The 19274-nt window shown below is 22.1% G+C and overlaps 1 protein-coding gene across 2 annotated transcripts in view; it reads left to right on the top strand.

Moving 5' to 3' along the window:
- The window catches only part of LOC127289329 (dmX-like protein 2), a 50864-nt gene extending 31848 nt beyond the window's left edge, over nt 1-19016 (top strand). The window contains exons 16-26 of one of the 2 annotated variants that reach the window (XM_051317189.1): nt 1958-2162; nt 2378-2651; nt 2839-3012; nt 4253-4351; nt 9374-9460; nt 12302-12362; nt 12741-12949; nt 13543-13687; nt 13979-14196; nt 14278-14361; nt 16121-19016. In XM_051317189.1, coding sequence (XP_051173146.1) covers nt 1958-2162; nt 2378-2651; nt 2839-3012; nt 4253-4351; nt 9374-9460; nt 12302-12362; nt 12741-12949; nt 13543-13687; nt 13979-14196; nt 14278-14361; nt 16121-16237 — 1673 coding nt within the window. In that variant the 3' untranslated portion in view covers nt 16238-19016. The remainder of the gene's footprint in view (nt 1-1957; nt 2163-2377; nt 2652-2838; nt 3013-4252; nt 4352-9373; nt 9461-12301; nt 12363-12740; nt 12950-13542; nt 13688-13978; nt 14197-14277; nt 14362-16120) is intronic. The other variant, XM_051317190.1, reaches the window with a different exon arrangement.
- Nucleotides 19017-19274: the final 258 nt, after the last annotated feature.

The following is a 19274-nucleotide window of genomic DNA, read 5'->3' as shown; positions in this document are numbered from 1 at the left end:
ACTAATTTTTAAAAATTATAATACTTTGCAGGAATGATTTTGAAGTTATCAAGATCACGAAATGAAAAGAATTTTATTAAAATTTTAATTATTTATTGCAAAATATGAATTTAAAGTTTATGAGGTGCTGAAAACTGTCAATTTTTTAGCCATTAGAAAATATGCAAAAAAAACAGAATTTACCATAAAAATAAAAAAAAACTTGTTGTAATTTACTAAGAATGAATAAATTTCTCATTATCAATTGATATAATTATTTAAATATGTGAAATAATATATAAAATATGATTTTTCAAGTTCGCCTGTCAAATAACCTAAATTTGCAAATTTCATCTATTAAATGTGAGAAAGAGAAGTCATTAAATTGAAAAAAACCTTACCAAATATAAAGTACCTGTGACTAACTTTTAGTTTTTCTTAGCACTTTTTTCCTTTTTTCTTCATAAATGTGAAATAAAAAGCAATAAAAATTGGCACTTTGCTTATTTTCACTATTTTCAAATGTAAATAACTTTCTTGGAGAAAACTGAAAAATTACAAAACTTGGGCAATATCTAATTGATCACTAACTACACACACTGGAAAAAAATTCGCTTTGGTCCCGAAGATACTTTTTGAGATAATTATGTTTAAATTTTTCACAATTTTTATCAGGTTAATGCATGTGATTTTTATAAAATTGAAGTTAGTTCAAAATGTTTAACCAATAAAACCTAACTTCGTCCTTAAAAAACTACATGTATTAACCTGATAAAAATTGTGAAAAATTTAAACACAATTATCTCAAAAAGTATCTTCGGGACCAGAGCGAATTTTTTTCCAGTGTGTGTAGTTAGTGATCAATTAGATATTGCCCAAGTTTTGTAATTTTTCAGTTTTCTCCAAGAAAGTTATTTACATTTGAAAATAGTGAAAATAAGCAAAGTGCCAATTTTTTATTGCTTTTTATTTCACATTCATGAAGAAAAAAGGAAAAAAGTGCTAAGAAAAACTGAAAGTTAGTCACAGGTACTTTATATTTGGTAAGGTTTTTTTCAATTTAATGACTTCTCTTTCTCACATTTAATAGATGAAATTTGCAAATTTAGGTTATTTGATAGGCGAACTTGAAAATCATATTTTATATATTATTTCACATATTTAAATAATTATATCAATTGATAATGAGAAATTTATTCATTCTTAGTAAATTACAAAAAAAAAAATTTATTTTTATGGTAAATTATACGTATTTTTGCATATTTTCTAATGGCTAAAAAATTGACAGTTTTCAGCACCTCATATACTTTAAATTCATATTTTGCAATAAATAATTAAAATTTTAATAAAATTCTTTTCATTTCGTGATCTTGATAACTTCAAAATCATTCCTGCAAAGTATTATAATTTTTAAAAATTAGTCAGCGACGACTTCATTCGAAATATAATGGATTGACCCTAAAATATCTTATATTATTGAATAACACAGAACAATTATAATTAATTTTTTTAATATAACAAAGCAGATTTTTTTGCTCAAAAAGTGAAAATCTCAAATTATTAATATAAAGAATTAAAAATATAGTTTTGAAGAATTTTTGTAAATTTTGAATTAAACTTTTTTAAAAAAATCTCATTAGTTTAAATCTTGAAGATACAATTTAACCATAAATGAGATTTTTGAAAAACTGTTTTATTTAAAAAGGATATGCAAAATTTTTTAAAAATATAATTTATTAAATTCTATCTGGAAATTTTGTCTAAGAATTATTTTTATTTATTTAATTTTTTTTTCTTTGTTTACATTATTATTAAAGAATTAATTAAATTAATTAATTTATTTATTATAGTTGTAGTTTAATAAGAATTAAAAATATCGATTTTTTGTGACATTTGTTTATATAAAATAATGAAACTAAAGCAAACTTTTTTTTGCGCTTTCAAATTAATTCGAAGCCTATGAATTTTGCATTTTTAGAATTGCCAGTGTGTAGTCCATTGATTCATGGAACATTAGGGATCGTAGCTCAATGGCAAGAGTCATTACGTGAGGAACTCGATTCTAAAGGACCGCCATCAGCGAATTTTATTCCTGGTTGCGCTCCCGATCCTGCGCCTACGCCTGGAAAACCTGCAATTCATAAATATCGATCACTTTTAGAAAAAGGAAATACACCATTCAAGTAATTAAAAAGTTTTACATTAAAAAAATTAAAAAAAAGATGTTTCTTGCTGAACTACGTAAATTGAGATAATTTATAAAATTTAATATTCTATAATTTATTTTTACTAAAAGTAATTAATTAATAGAAAATAACAAAATTTTTGAATTATTATTATATTTGGTATATTATATTTGGTAATTTGTTTATATTTGGAAAATTTCTTTCTTTTCTAGTACTCGATTATCAGCTGCAGCTTCAGTGAATCGTTTATGGTGTTATTTGGTGAGACAAGAGGCTGTGCAGGATATATTTATTAGATCAGTATTTGGTAAAAGAAGATCACTATCAGCGTTATTAGATTCTAATCAAAGTGGAGTAGATAATCTTAATCGAGGATCAGGAACTGGAGAAGACAAAGGAAGCGACAGTGGTACGACCAGTTTGCCAGAGCCTGTTAGAATTATTCACAAGGAACAAGACAGCATTAGTGCCTTTTGTTTAAATCAGGTATGAAATATATATATATATATATATTTATAATTAAAAGAAAATATTATGAGTCTACAAAAATAATTCAGGGTTGCAATGTCACTTGGAAAACTGAAAATTCAGGAAAAATACGAGAATAAATAATATTAGAGTGAAAAAATTTCAAATTTTATTTACATTATGTAATTAAATATTATTGAAATAGGTAAACGCAGGACTGATGGCCTTGGCAACTCCACGAGAGGTGCAAGAAATGGACATATCGCTACTTCTTGAACTACCTTCGTGGTTGGAAGATGAATGCGAATTTGATTTAATTAATCTTAATAAGCAACCTGATCCAGAACCTCTTCAGCCCACTAGTTTTCTAGTCATACAGGTGAAAAATATTTTTTTCTATATATATATATTTCAGAAAAAATTGAACAAACAGAATCAAAATTATCTCTCTTTAAAAATGTTGCAAAATTAATACACAAAATGTTGACTTTTTAGGACTTAATACTTAATTTTTTAAATTTTTTTGGGGGAGAAATTTCAATTTTTGAGAACTTTATTATTGAAGTTTAAAAATTGAAATTACTTTTTCCATTAGAAATATTCAACTTTTTTCAAAAACAATTGAATTTTTTAAAATAAACTTTAATTTTTTTGTGACAAATATTTATCGATCAACAAATTTTAAAAAACAACTTTTTTAGAGAAAAAATTTTACATTTTTTGTTTATTAATATTCTTTTTTAAAATGTCATGTTTTATTTATTATTTATCTAGATGTTATTTTTACCTATTCTATTTATCATCAAAAGGAGGACCATAGTTTTTTAAAATTACTTACATTTTTTTTTTTTTAGGTAATAGAATTGTTTTACACAAGGAGAAAAATGGAAAAACGATTAAAGTAATTTTTACTACTTTAAAAGTAAAACCGGAACTGTCCGAAGTTTCTGCGCATTTCTATCAATTTTTACTCTAGAAATAGTAAAATTTACTATTCCCGAAATCATTTTTACTATTTTCAGAGTAAATTTTACTATTTCTGGAGTAAAAATTGACCCGTTTTACTTTTAAAGTAGTAAAAGTTACCTTGAAACATTATTATCAAATAAAATTTAATTATAGGATTATTTTATACGTCTCATATTTATAAATTAAGTTTTTGATTTTGAAAAAGAATTTTTATTTTTGTTAATTTTTATTCAAATTTTTATTTTTTAAACCAAATTTTTTGCAGTACAAATATGCACAAATCTGTTATAATAATAAATTTTAAATTTCATGTTCTTTTTTTTTAATAATATTATTAAATTTGTTAATTGATTTATTTTTTAATAATAATTTAAAATAATTTTAATTTTTTTTCTCTGTTTTTAAAGAAAAAATTGCATCTGTTTATCTTTTTTTTTTAATAAGTACATAGTACCAAGTAGGTACTATTATCAATATTTGCATTTTTATAGAAAATGTTCCTGAATTCTTTATTTAAAATTTAATTTAACAATTTTTTTTTTAATTTCTAGTGAATTGTTTGTTATATTTCCACTGTATTTTTTTTCAAATTTAAAGGAATTATTTTTGTATTTTTCATTACAATTTTTCAATATATATTTTTTTTGTAGACGGCAGCCGATAGACCTCTACTTGCACAAAGTCCGCAGCAAAATAGTCCACAACCACAGTCAGGCATAGCTAGTCAAAGCGGACGAGGCGCAAGTGTGGTAAGAAATTTCATTAATTTTATTTTAATTCACTCTTTTGTAGAAATATCGTAAATAATATCACTTTTATTGTGTATTTAAAGCCCTTCACTTGTAATAGATTACTTATATACAAAACTTACTTTCATTATAATCGTAACCGTGGCTTTTTATTCACACAAAAGTAACATTTTTACAAAGGCTACATTATAAACAAATTGATGATTTATTTTTTTTAAATATAAAATATAATTTATTTAATTTTCTTTATTAATTATTGACATTTAATACAATAATCTTTTCTTATATTGTAAAAAAAATCTCAAATGTTTAGTATTTACGAATATTATTGACATATAATTAAAGTGAATTACAGCGAAATTAAGAATTAAAGTTTTTGGTTATTAATGTACAGCTAAATATCTAAAAAAGAAATATAATTTATACTTTTTGCCCTGATCTTTCACAAAAAAAAAAACTCGTGAGGAATATTGAGTATGAACCAATTTGAAACACATGTAAAGTATTAACACACCTATTCGCACATATCTTTCTATATTATAGCTTCCGCTTATATTGACTTTGACTATTTTCATGTGAATTTTTTTTTCTCTTTCTAAAAAGTATCATTTCTCAACTTTTTTGAATATTTAAAATGAAAGTCTATTTATTCTTTGCTTTTGTTGAATTATATACAGTGAATACAATCAGATATAAATTATAAAAACGATAATTTTTTTTTATTATTATGGTAAAAAATTGTCAGTCATCACTTCTGTTATTCGAAAATTAGATTTTTTTCAATTTAATTTATCATTTCTACAATTTTTACACAATATAATTTGTGGGATAAATATATAACGTAGACAAATATATATTTTTTTAAATTAAGTTTTTAAAATTGTTTATTTAATTAAATTGTCAATTTAGTATGTGATTAACGCACCTGAACTCTTTAACTTCGAAAATTGATTAACTAATTTTTAAATGTCTGTTTTATATTAATTAATAAAAAAAATAAAAGTTAAGTAACAATTAATTGGTCGGACTTTCAAAACAAAAGTTAGTTCAACTTCATATTTTCTTATTTTAAAATAAAACTTAAAAAAAAAAACAGAATTTGGTTCAAATTAACTTTTAGACCACAATTATGAACTAAATTCAAAAATCCATACAAAAACGTGATTGAAAAATAAAAATTAGGAAAGTAATATAATAAATAGCTACGACTTTGTGCTCCCTGCATGCTTCTGCCATCTGACGGGGGCAGAACGTAACGAAACATAAACAAATATTTCAAGTAATATTAATATTTAATTTCAATATTCAGGTATAGAAGGACAATTAATACAATAGGGTGTCATAAATGGTTTATTATGACCAGACTTCCAGTCGACTTTATTGTTGTTATCTCTCCTTATTTTTATTTTAGAATATTTAATATTTTAATTTAAATATTTTAATACAAATTAATTTTTTGACCATAATAATGAACCAAATTTGAAAATTCTTGTTTTTCTCCTAACTCAGAACTAAATTCTGAACAGGTTAAAAATTCGATTAATTTATGACCAAAAATTGAGGTACAGTGTATTATTGTCTATATAAATTGTTTGCAAAATATGAAAAATTATATTTTAAAATAATTGAAATTTACGCACAAAAATCTAAACCAAATTTATTCACAAAAATAATTGAATTAAAAAAAATTAAAATACCTAAATAATTGAACATCTAATTAGTTTACTTTTTTAGACCATTGATTTGTATTGTGAATAAATTAATAGTACAAATTGATTTAAAAATTTTCTTTAAATATTTTTTAAAAATGTAAAAAAATAAAAATTTTTTTTTTAATATTATATTTTTAATTTGAAAAAAATAATAGATATTTTATTTAAAAATCTTTTATTCAATTGATAATTCTTTAGTTTATTTCAGAAAAATAGTTTTTTTATATTATTTGTTTAACTGCAACTTTGTGCTCCCTGCATGGTTCTGCCATCTGACGGCGGCAGGAAGTAACGAAACATAAACAAATACTTCAAGTAATATTTTTATTTAATTTCAATATTCAGGTATAGAAGGACAACTAATAAAATAGGGGGTCATAAACGGTTTATTATAACCAGACTTTCAGTCGACTCGATTGTTGTTATCTCTCCTTATTTTTCTTTTAGAATATTTAATATATTATAATTTAATATTTTACCAAATGTAAAAATTCTTGTTCCCTCTAACTCAGAAATAAATTCTGAACTGATTAAAAATTCAATTAATTTCTAAAAAAAATTGCGGTACAGTGTAAATATTTGTTTATAAAAATTGTTTCAAAAAAATATAAAATATCAAAATAAATATAAATTGATTTAAAAGTGGTCTTGAAATATTTTTTAAGAATATTTTGTTTTTAATTTGTAACAAGAATAATAGATATTTTATTTGAAATCTTTTATTCAAATTGATAATTCTTTAGTTTATTTTTGAAATAAAGTTTTTTTTTATATTATTTGTTTAAATTAAAATTGGAAGAATGTGAACAATTTTGTAAAATTATTTTTGCATATTAAAATAAAAAAATTATTATTAAATTAATTAATTGATCATTAATTATCATTAAAAATTATTATTATTAAATTATTATTATTAACATAATTATTATTATTATTAAAAATATTATGTTTTTAATTTATGAGCCAAAAGTTGTGAACGTTCAAATGAATGAAATATTTTTTTCACTCTATAAATTATTAAAAATTATGATGTCAATGTAAAGTAAAACAGTAAATTAAACAATAATTAAATTAATAACTTCTTTTTAGATATTTAAAACAATATTTTGTAATAAAATAAGAAATTTATGCTCATTGCATGCTTCTGCCATCTGACGGCGACAAAACGTAATGAACCTTTCATTATATTACTTTTCTACATTTCGTTTTGGAATTGCGTTTTTGTATGGATTCAGGTAATATTACTATTATAATTTCAATATTCAGGTATAGAAGGACAATTAATACAATAGGGTGTCATAAATGGTTTATTATGACTAGACTTCTAGTCGACACTATTGTTATTATCTCTCCTTCTCTTCTTATTTTTCTATTGGAATATTTAATATTTTAATTTAATATTTTAACACAAATTTAGACCACAAAAAAAAGATTTTACACTTTAAAATTGTTGTAAACAAATTATATAATAATATTGCAATTTAAGGCTGTTTGTGGGCAAGAAGAAAAATTTTTGTTTAGTAAATTTGCTTTCGATTATTGCGGTTAAACTTTTTTTTAATTATAATGTTGTTTCTCGATAAATTTTCTTATTTTTTTCAAACAATTTTTATAAACAAATACACTATACGGTCATTTTTGATAAGAAATTAATCGAATTTTTTACAATTTATCTTAAATCCAAGCCACTAAATTATTATTCTTATAAATAAAATTTTTTTACAATTAACTTTATCATTTTTATAAATAAATTTTATAAACAATTATTTTACTGCTATTTATGGGCAAAAAAGTTTTTATAAATTTTTTTTTACAATTTGCATTACATTAAAAATTTATAAAATAAAAATTAAAAAATCGTCTCTTACAGATCTCGACAGATCTATTCAAAATTTGGTTCTTAGTTAGAGGAAACAAAAATTTTTGAATTTGGTTCATAATTGTTGGTTAAAAGTTAATTTGAACCAAATTTTTTTTATTTTGTACCTCTGTGAAATGTAAAGAAGCCTTTTTCGATTTTTATCAATATAAATACGACTTTTGTATGTTTATAATGAGGCTTATTTTGGCTTTTATAGTGTCGAATGTGATTAATTTTTTATTTATTAGATATTTATATAATAATGTGCGGCTAACTTAGCACTTTAAAAAAAAATTTTAATTATAAATCAATGAGATATGTAAAAGAAAAGACGTAGTTTAAAATAATTTTTGAGTTAAATTTATTTAAAAAATTTGTATAAATTCAAATTTTTAAAACTTTTTCTTAAAAAATGTTTTTGAGATTCTTGATAACATACAATAATATTTCCATAAATCAGATTCGAAAAAATTTTAAAGAAAAAAGTTATTAAATCTAAAAATTAGTTCAATTCTGAAATATTCTAAATTCTCTATATAAATAATAGTATAAAAATAATAAGTACTATTTCTTACTATTATTATTATTTCTTACTATTATTAAATTGTAGGTTATTTTACGTATTTTATTGGCAAGAAATTGCAATTTTTTGAAAAATATAAATTTTATTAGTTGAAAATATTAAATAATTACATCGATGAAGTCATAAAAAATATTTTGTAACATATCAACAATTTTTAAAAGAAATATTTTATTATTTTCCGAATAAAATATATTTCTTTTAATCGTTGGTGATAAATTTTGTCAACTTCATCGATGTAAATTATTTACTCTTAGTAAACAAATTTATATATTTTTTTTATTTAAAAATTCGAAAATACAAATGAGTTAGACTAACTTTTGTTTCGATTGTTTGTCCGATTTCATCTTGAAACTTGATTTAAATATGAAAAATAATATTAGTTAATTAAAACATTTGGAATCTAAACGATGCATTAAGAAATTAATATATTGTGGTTTTGAATTTAAATTAATTAATTTCAAATCCTCAAGTTAATTTTAATAAATTTGAAATAGTGCGCAAAGGGGTAAAATGTTACTCTATAAAACTCTGTTGATCATGTTTGCATGAGAATGAGAGCCAAACAGTGTGCATTGCACTTCAAATTCCTGAATGATGTGATTCTCAAAATTGATTCATTATTTATTATTGAAAATTATAGTTTTATGTTCTTTTTTTTTTTTTTTATTAGAGTAAAAAGAAAAGAAAAATTTTAATTGATAGCAAATCAAAATTTGAAAATCACAGGGGAAAAAAATGAATTTTGGGTGGGTGGGAGGATTAGAGAGTAGCACAAGTGGTGACGGAGACAATGTTGCTTGTTCAATGCTTTCCTAACATCTAATTTGGTCTGCGTCACTGATCTGGTGGCTCACTCGCTCGCTCAGATGAAGGGGATGCCCGCTTTTCCTGGCTCCCACGATCTTCGTTTCTGTCAGTTTGTCGCTGATAGGAGTAAACACTTATTGAAGCCGGTGAGACTAACATCTAACAAGACCCTATGCCATTCCTAGTGCAATTTTCATTATTTCTCTCAATTATTTATTTATACTATAATATTTATATATATATTACACTTTCAATGACTTACAATATCCTTCATTATTTTCCCAATCAAATTGTTTCGAACAAAATTTTTTTCTAGAAATATTTTTCTAAATTCCAGGGTGCCTAGCGGTCAGGGAAAAGTCAGGGAATTTTTTATAAATAAATTAAAGTAACTATTAGTTTCAAATTTTTTTTTTTTTTTTACTTTTTTCCCAAAGCAAATGTAAATTAAAAATTTTGGCTTTCACACTCAATTATTAAGCATGTGATATATCTTATATTTATTAAGTAAATAATTATTTAATACTATTTATTGAATCTAATAAATGATTTTTTAAACTTGGTTAAAAATTAATTAATTTCTTTCAGTGAAATATTTGGTTTTTTAATAAAAATAAAAATTATATGATACAATTTTATTTTATCGGTTCAACTTCAAATAAAGTAAATTATTCATTAATACGAATATTATTTAATGCCAAAAAAACCACATTTAACTTATAAAAATTTTTACGGCGTCGAATATTAAATTATCGAATTTCTATTTAGCAAAATTGTATAAAGTGAATTTTTATATTATGCAAAATTTTCAATTTACATTTAACTAAAATTCGATTTAAAAGAATTTCTATTTAGCAGAACTCTTATAAAGAATTTTTTCTAATACTTTTTAAAAATTTTAAATTAATATAATTTCAATTTACCAATGTCTATAAAAATTGACAAAAAAAAGAACCAAGTAGAATTTTTCTCAAATGAGAATTCTGTTAAATATAAAAATTAGTTGGAATTAAAATTTTCTTTAATAAAAACTTTTCTAATTAAGAATTTTTTAAAATAGAAATTCTGTTAATTGTGGATTTATTCAATGACAATTCTGTTAAGTAAATATTTTGATAAATCGAAATTTACTAAAATAACAATTTTTTGTTAAAAAAAATTTTTCTTTATGCAATTTTTCTTGACAAAAATTCCGTTAAATTGAAATTGTATTAATTTGAAATTCCATGCATTAGAAAATCTGCTTTATATAATTTAACTAAATAAAAAATTGATAATTTAAGATTTAAGGCCGTAAAAATTCTTTTAAATTAAATGTTGAGAATATTTATACATCCTCAATTAGTTTATTTATTTCATTTAAATATTTTATTTTTTACAAAACATTATTTATTTGGTTCAAATACATATGAAATTAGTGGATAATAAACAGGTAAATGATTTAATTGTATCAAAATAAATTTTATTTGACCAAAATAAAAATTTTTTAGTGTAATTTAGGTCAGGGAAAACTCAGTGAAAAGTCAGGGAATTTTTTTCTAGCATTTGTTAGACACCCTGAATTCGAACAATTTTTTTTTTTATTGAAACAAAAAATGAGAGATGAATTTCTCATAAAAATCATTACGTTTAAATTTTCATTTTAAAGAATTTTATTAGATATAATTATTTTTTTAGACGAATATTCATTTTTCGAATTTTGACAGATGGTAATTCTGCTAAATTAATTAATTCGAAATTAGAATTAAAAAAAAAAAGTTTGGACAGAAAAAATCGGTAAAATAAAAATTCGTTCAAATAGAAAACCTAAAATTTTTGTTCGGAAGAAATTTTGTTAAATGCAATTCGAAAAATGAGAATTCAAAAAAAAAATTATATGTATAATAAAAATCTTTAAAATGATTTTGATGAAAAATTGATACGAATTTTTTTTTTAAATTAAAACATAATGAATATATTTGTAATTTCGTGATTTTTTCTTTTTTCCAGTACTGAAACGAAAAATAGACAATTTGAGATTATACATATATATATATCTATGGAAAATGTGTAATAAGGATATTGGAAGTCTTTCAAAATTAGTCCCACATTTAGGCATGATAGTGAATAAAAAGAAAATATGGACAAAATAAACACCCTTCTTTTTTTTCTCGCTCATTAACAATAAATTCCCTTTCGCTTGTTATTTTAGCAGTAATTAACATAAATATTTATATAAAAGTGACTTTGGATATTCGATTGATCGACATTCAAATGCGAATTTAGTCTGCATTTTTCTCTTTTAAATATAACAGTCGTTTCTTTTATAATTCCACATTTTTTTTCTCCACTCGATCCTATAGTATTGTACATTTTAATTAATCTTCAAATTATTGCAAAAATTTTTTCTTATTCTGCATGGTAGATATATATTTAATTTTCTTTATTTAGGAATATATTCTGCGCACGTTTTATACTATTTATAGTTTTGTAGAAAATTAGAAGTAGATTTAACCATTAAATTTCTATATAATTCTTCTTTCTCATTTAATTGAAAATAATATTGTGATAATTTTTTTAATTATTACAAAAACTCAGGAATTATTAACAAAGAACTATTTATAAATTATTTACATTACATTAAAAGTTATATAGTAATTATAATTAAAGTGATTCTGAAATTTAATGGTTTATAAAATATTATATCCGCTTGATAATTATTATTATTCTGAAACGTTTATGGTATTATATGAAATTAAAGCACATCAGCGATTTACAGAATGCCGATATATAATTTTATTAATTATTAATTGCAATAAAAATTAATTAATTATTATTAATTTTATTGACAGCAGTTTTGCAGAATTTAGTTGGCGTTTGCAGTGTTCGTTCTTCCCCTCCCTCCCTTTTTTTTTAATTTAAAATTTAAGTGTTAGTTTGACATTATTTTTTTTTTTTTTTACCAATTTACTATTATTCACGCATTTTCTTTATTTCTGCCGGTACAGATCTTGAAACATAAAATTGATGGTATTAGAAGAGTCTCTTCACATCCGCTGTTACCGCTGTGTAAGTATATTATTTTGTTCTAAAAAATTCATTCTTAATTTAATTGTTTTTTTATAAAGAGAAGCAAATTATTATTTTATTATTTTGAACACCATTATAATTGACAAAAAATAAATAATAATAATAATTATTATTATTATTCGTCACAGGATTTTCGTTCAATTTTATTTTGAATAAATAAAAAAAAATTTATTTGGACAAATAGGATTATATTTAAACAAATTTTTCAAAATTTTAATTTTAATTTAATATTTCAAATATTTAATTATAATAATATGTAATAATTATTATTTTTCTTTTGAGAAAAAGGATAACTTACGTTATTTATTATTAATTATAAAAATTATTTGTTTCTTATTATTTTTCTTTTGCCTGTAGACTTAACAGGATCTCAAGATGGATCAGTGTCATTGTGGGAATGGGGTCATCAAACTGCAGTCGCAACCCCAAGACCATCGGGCACTTTTGCAAAAGTCACTCGAGTGCGTTTCTCTCAACATGGAAACAAATTTGGAGTCGCCGATTCAGACGGACATCTCAGTTTGTTCCAAGTGGCTTGTAGAGACGGAACGGCAAGACCTTTCTTCGTGAGTTTCTATTTTTGTTTTTAAAAAAAAAGAATTTAATAAAATTGCTGCGCATGATTATTCCATAAAAATCATTAATTACCATTTTCATTTTACAGGCAGAATTTCTTTTTATACGAATTTTTACTTAACAAAATTTTTAGCTAGCAATTTTTATTTGTCAGAATTTTGGTATTTTATAGTCATTTAATTTACATGACTTTTTATTTAAGAGAATTTCAATTTAATCGATTTTTAATCTACCATAATTTTCATTCAATTTAATTTTATGTGTTTTGAATTTTTAAATGACAGAAATTCCAACTCACCGAATATTAATATGCTCAAATTTTTATTTACGTACTAATTTTTAATTGATAGAATTTTTAAGACACCGAATTTTCATTTGTCCGAACAAACAATCGATAGAAAGATTTTGGCGCAATTTTTAAAATTAACCAATCACAAAATTTTCTTGATAATTTCTAATTGGTCAATTTTAAAAAATGCGCCGAAATATGCCCTATAAAAGTGAAATGAAAATAAATTTGAAAAAAAAATTTTAATGAAAATCTATTATTTTTTGTTAATGAAAATTTTTTGTCTATTTTTAGAATTATCAGTGTCATAGTAAAGTCACAGCCGATTTTGTCTTCCTTGGAGCGTGTAGTCTTGTTGCCACTGCTGGTCATGGCTCTGAAGGACGAAACGTTGCTCTCTGGGATACTCTACTTCCACAAAATAAATCCCAAGTACAAGGTACGTTTATTTATTTATTTATTTATACATATTTCCCCGCGGTCACATTATTGGACCATAATTGAGTTACAAATAATTATGGTAGTGTTCCATATATCAAAATAAAAATAGAGAAAGGTTATTTATTTATTATTATTTATAATTAGCATTTATTTATTAATTTAAATAATTTAAATATTTATAATAGAAATAGAAAAATAACAGAAATATGTAATTAAGTATTTAGAAAATGAAAATATGAATATTTCTTTTCTGTTTGTAATTTATGTTTATTTTTTTTCATTTTGCCAGGATTTGTGTGTCACGATCAGGGAGCGAGTTCAGTGATATTAGCCCCACAGCATCAGCTGTTGATCAGCGGTGGGAAAAAGGGCGATATCAATATTTTTGACGTTAGACAAAGGCAACAACGTCACAGATTTCAAGCTCATGAGTCTGCGATTAAGTGCTTGGCACTTGATCCACACGAAGAGTTTTTTGTTAGCGGTGCCGGAGATGGTGATATAAAAGTAACATCTTTTTTTTTCTAATCAAAAATTTCAAATTAATTTTCGAATCTTTATTAATATTTTTTTTTATTTTAATTTCAGGTGTGGGGTCTAACCGTCCATTCTCTTCTTTACTCATTTCCTGGAGAACATCCTAGATCTAGCTTTTTCAAGAATATAGGCCAAGTGAGTGAATAAAATTTTTTTTAATATAAATAAAAATTTTTGTGACAAAATTTAAATTATATATATATACTAGCTGTCGCACCCGTCTTCGACGGTTATAATATTTAGATTTAATAAATTTTGAAATTTATAATTACATCCAACTATACGTGTTCTCCTGTATTAAAATATCTTTTTATAAATTTTTAATTATTATTTATTCAATTCAATTTAATTTTTTCACTGCTTTTAATAAAATTAAAATAATTTAAAATTGTATTTAATTTTATAGTATTGAAAATAAAAATTATTTTAATCAATACAATTTAAATTAAAATTTTAAAAAACTTTAAAAATTATTTGAAGAATAAATTTTTAATAGAAAAATTTCTTTTAAAAATTTATTCTTCAAATAATTTTTAAAGTTTTTAAAAATTTTAATTTAAATTGTATTGATTAAAATAATTTTTATTTTCAATACTATAAAATTAAATACAATTTTAAATTATTTTAATTTTATTAAAAGCAGTGAAAAAATTAAATTGAATTGAATAAATAATAATTAAAAATTTATAAAAAGATATTTTAATACAGGAGAACACGTATAGTTGGATGTAATTATGAAAATAATTTAATTTTATTATATCTATTATATTATATTTAAGTTTATTTAGTTTATTTAGTTTTATTATATTTAAAAATAATTTGTATCTATAATAATAATAATAATAATAATATTCAATAATAATAATAATAATTTAAATATAATAATTGTTAACTTCAAAGAGTAAAAAAGTAATTTTCGATTTTTTATTTTTACAATATCTGATTTCATATTCAGATTTGCAATTATTAATTTTAAAATTCTGATAAAATTCTTAAATTAAAATTCTTAAAATTTCTTGTTAAAAGCATACTTAATTGGTCACAAAATTTAAAAAAAAGAACGTTTAGTAAAGAATTATCAAAAAATAAAAAATGTTAAATTTTAAAAATTTTTTGAAAGTGTCATATTTTTGTTTAAATTAATATTTTTCATTGGTGTGCAGCTAAGATTGCGTTTAATACCCAACAGACTAAAAACATTATTGTTTTACTTATAAAAAGTTGAACATAACGAATTCTTATATTACAATGTTATTAAAAAAATTGGAAATTCAAAAATTTGATTTAGACTTTTAAATTCAGACTATTTATTAATTTAATAAAAAAATTGATTGTATTTATGTGAAAAAATTAGGTACAAATAGTTTCAAATCAATCTTACAAAAAATAAAAAATTTGCATTTTTTTGATTTTTTAAAATTTTTTGAAAAAATGTCATAACTTTCGTTCATGTTAATATTTTTTAATCAAATATGGCTAAGATTTTAAGTTACGTTAAGACTGAATACACTGCCAAGTTTCACCTCAATCGGTTGAGCCGTTTTAAAGTTTTGCCGGTACAAAATATTGACGACAGACAGACAGATAGACAGACAGACAGAATTTTTATTTATGGCATATTTGTTATCTTTACTACTTAAAATGATAAACTATGCAAGAAAAAATTAATTTGGAGCAATGTACAGACAAAAGTCTGATTTTATTAATATAGATATATATATATATATATATATTAATTAAATTGGAATTATATTTTAAACTAAAACTTTTCTATTAAATTACAGAAAAATTTTTAAGCACCTTTATAAAGTTAATTTTTAAATTACTTAAAAAAAATACGAAAAAATCGGATTAAATTATTTCATTTTGAAAAAAACAAAAACTTTTCTTTCAGGGCGTTACTCAATTACACGTGGATTCAGCAGGTCGTCTATTTTCCTGTGGGGCGGACGGTTCAATGAAAGTACGCCAATTACCAGAACGGGACTGTATAATTCAGAACTATTATTAGAAATTAAAGGATATTTAATAATGAGACACGGAAATAATGTAAGTAAGCCAGAGCAACTGCTACGATATCTTAAAAAAAAAACTAAAAAAAAAAAACGCAAAATGGCCTTTGATACGTGAGGTTATAATCGTAAAAGGGAACGAAGGAACAAAACCAAAAAAAAGTCGACACAATCTTGAAAGTATACTTGAAAATTAGAAAAAAAATATTTACAAAAAAAAAATATGACTCGTTAGGGCAAAACACGATTAACTAGTTCCCACGAAAAAAAAATTACGCCTTTGACGATGACAATGAAAAAAAAAAAAACCGAGAATTATTCATCTATTTTTCAAAAAAAAAAAAAAAAAGATAAAAAGCACTGCCAACGTCTTTAAAAACTATCGTGTAATACGGAAGAACAAAAAAAAAAAACTCAATTGGCTAATTTGCTTTCTTTTTGCAAAAAAAATCTCTACGTACACATTGAATAATTAATTACTGATCCTATATTTAAGTAATCACTAAGTAATTAATTATGACACTTATTAAATAGACGTTGATTTTTCAAAAACAATTTAATTTCAAATCGAAAAATCTCTTTTTCAAAAAAAAAAAAATCGATATTAATAAATTTGCGACAGTATTCGCAATTTTCAAAAACAGTGACAATTTTCATAAAAATCTTTTATATAAAAAAAACAAATTCTTTATTCTTAGACGTAAAAAATTGTCTTCTTCAAAATTTATCTTCAAATAAAAAACTGTCGTGTAAAAATTTTTAGAAAAAAAAAATACGTAATTTAAAAGAAAATTAAAATAAACTTTTTCCTCTAAAAGTGAAATTTTTGTGTGAATATTTTAATGAGAAAAAAAAATTGCTTTTTTCTTGTAAAAATTTACTTCTTTTTTTTTAACTTAATCCGTGTTACCGAAGCTTTTTCGAAAAGTAGCTTTCTTAACTGACAATATCTTTAATCGCTATCGTATCTACTAAATAATATCTCCTCTGAAGCCTATTTCATAATTGTATTATATCAAGAAAAAAAAATTATAATAATAATCTTAAACGTCAGTTTAATTATGTCCTAATAATAGTCTAATCTTGAAGAAAAAGAAGAAAAAAAAATAAAGGGAAAAAAAATTGACGTCGAATCTCTAACGATGCTACTCGTTTATTATAATATCAATTTCTCTCAAACATCTTTGGAGATATCTTTATACGTCTTATTACGAATTTATTAAATTTATTCCATTTTCAAGAATCGTCATTCATATAATGTTTGTTATATATATATATAAATATAAAAAAAAATTATTGTCACGTAGTCTATTTGTGTTTTGTAAATACTTAATTATAAAAAGAAAAAGAAAAAGACCGAACCGAAATAGCAAATTATATCAACTGAGATACCTCTCGTTGTTTTTAAGTCGAAGCGAATTAATTGTTATTAATTATAACCTGGTTGACATTTTCTGATTTTATATATATATACACATATATTTATTGTCAAATTTATTTTCTTATTAATCTGATATGGATAAGAATTTTTTAATGTTGTCCTTGTGAAATTTTTTTTTTTTTAATCATTATTGAATGAAGATAATTTTAAAAAAATGGATCTTTTGATCTCTAAATTATAGACGCATGAATATTTATAAAAATATTTTACTCTCGATTTTTATTAGATCAAATTTTAATAAGGTCGAAAATTTATTTTCTTACATTTTTCAAAAAGATGTAAAATTTTCATTTAACAGAATTTTTATTTACATTTTTATTAAATTTTTTTATTTTCTATAATGTAGCAAATAAAATAGAAATTCTTTCATTTAAACATTTTAAATTAAATTCAACTTCGGCCTAAATTGAAATTTTCTTAAATGAAAAAATTACGTAACAATTTTTAAGGTTTGAGAATTTATTATAAAAAGGGAATAAATATAAATTTAATTTTAGTTTTATAAAATTTAATCCACTGGAAATTTGAAATAATTATTTGAAAATATTCATGCAAATCCCATAAATTAATTTTTTTCAGTAGCTTTTAAAATTTTTAAATTTAAATACAACTATTTTCCCGATTTTGTACTTGCAATAATAGTTTTTCGATTTAAAAAAAAAAAAAAAATGAAATTACAAACCGGACGGTAAATATTTTCCAATAAGAATGTAAAATTCAAAGCAAAAAAAAAATTGAAATAATTTCCAAAAAATCTCAATTTCTAATCAAAATTTCAAGTACGAAAAGAAGGAAAATTTCAATTCAAAAATTATAATTTTTAACTTATCAATTTAATTGAATAATATATTGTTATTGTTTTTATTGCACGAATATCTGGAAAAACAATTAATTTCGAAAATTCGAAATAAATATTAAATTAATATAAAAAATTGTTATCACTCTATTGTTAAAAAAAAAATATATATATATATATACAAAAAAAATTATTACAAAATGCTACTAAAATGTATACATGTGATGCCGAGTTGATAAAGAAAAAAAAAAACCAAATTATTTCGATGAAACTTTTACAGCCATAACTTTGTCAAAAAAAATTCAAGATATATTCGAAATTAGTTGACAAAAAAAAAAAAAATTGTCAAAAATTTTTTCATGAATCACTTGAAATTTGTTGAACGAAAAACAAAAAAAAAGTCGAAACGAAATAATAAAACCACAGTCTCATCAGTACTTGATCGTGATTCACTGCTTTAATATTTAGACAATATAAAATTATTATTATTATAAAACATGAAGATAGTTGCAAATTAAACAGACAAATAAAAAAAAAACAATTGTCTAACATCGAATTTAAAATAACGAATTTGTAATTAATTAATTAGTTACTTAAATAATTAACTAATTAATGACAAAATTAATACAGCATTAATTAATAAAATCATTTTACAGGAAATTAGTTAATTAATCAAAATTATCTATTATTTAAAAATATTGATTGTAAATTAATTAGATAAATGTTAATTAATGCAACCATTATTAAAAAAAAGACATTTAAAAATTGAAACTAGAAAAATTAATTGACTCATAAAAAC

This window comes from Leptopilina boulardi, unplaced genomic scaffold (genome assembly GCF_019393585.1).
Source record: "Leptopilina boulardi isolate dan_hultmark-lab unplaced genomic scaffold, ZJU_Lbou_2.1 LbouV2_405, whole genome shotgun sequence".
In the NCBI taxonomy this organism is placed as follows: domain Eukaryota; kingdom Metazoa; phylum Arthropoda; class Insecta; order Hymenoptera; family Figitidae; genus Leptopilina; species Leptopilina boulardi.
Note: the sequence above shows the minus strand (reverse complement) of the source record. Positions and strands in the feature narration are given on the sequence as shown.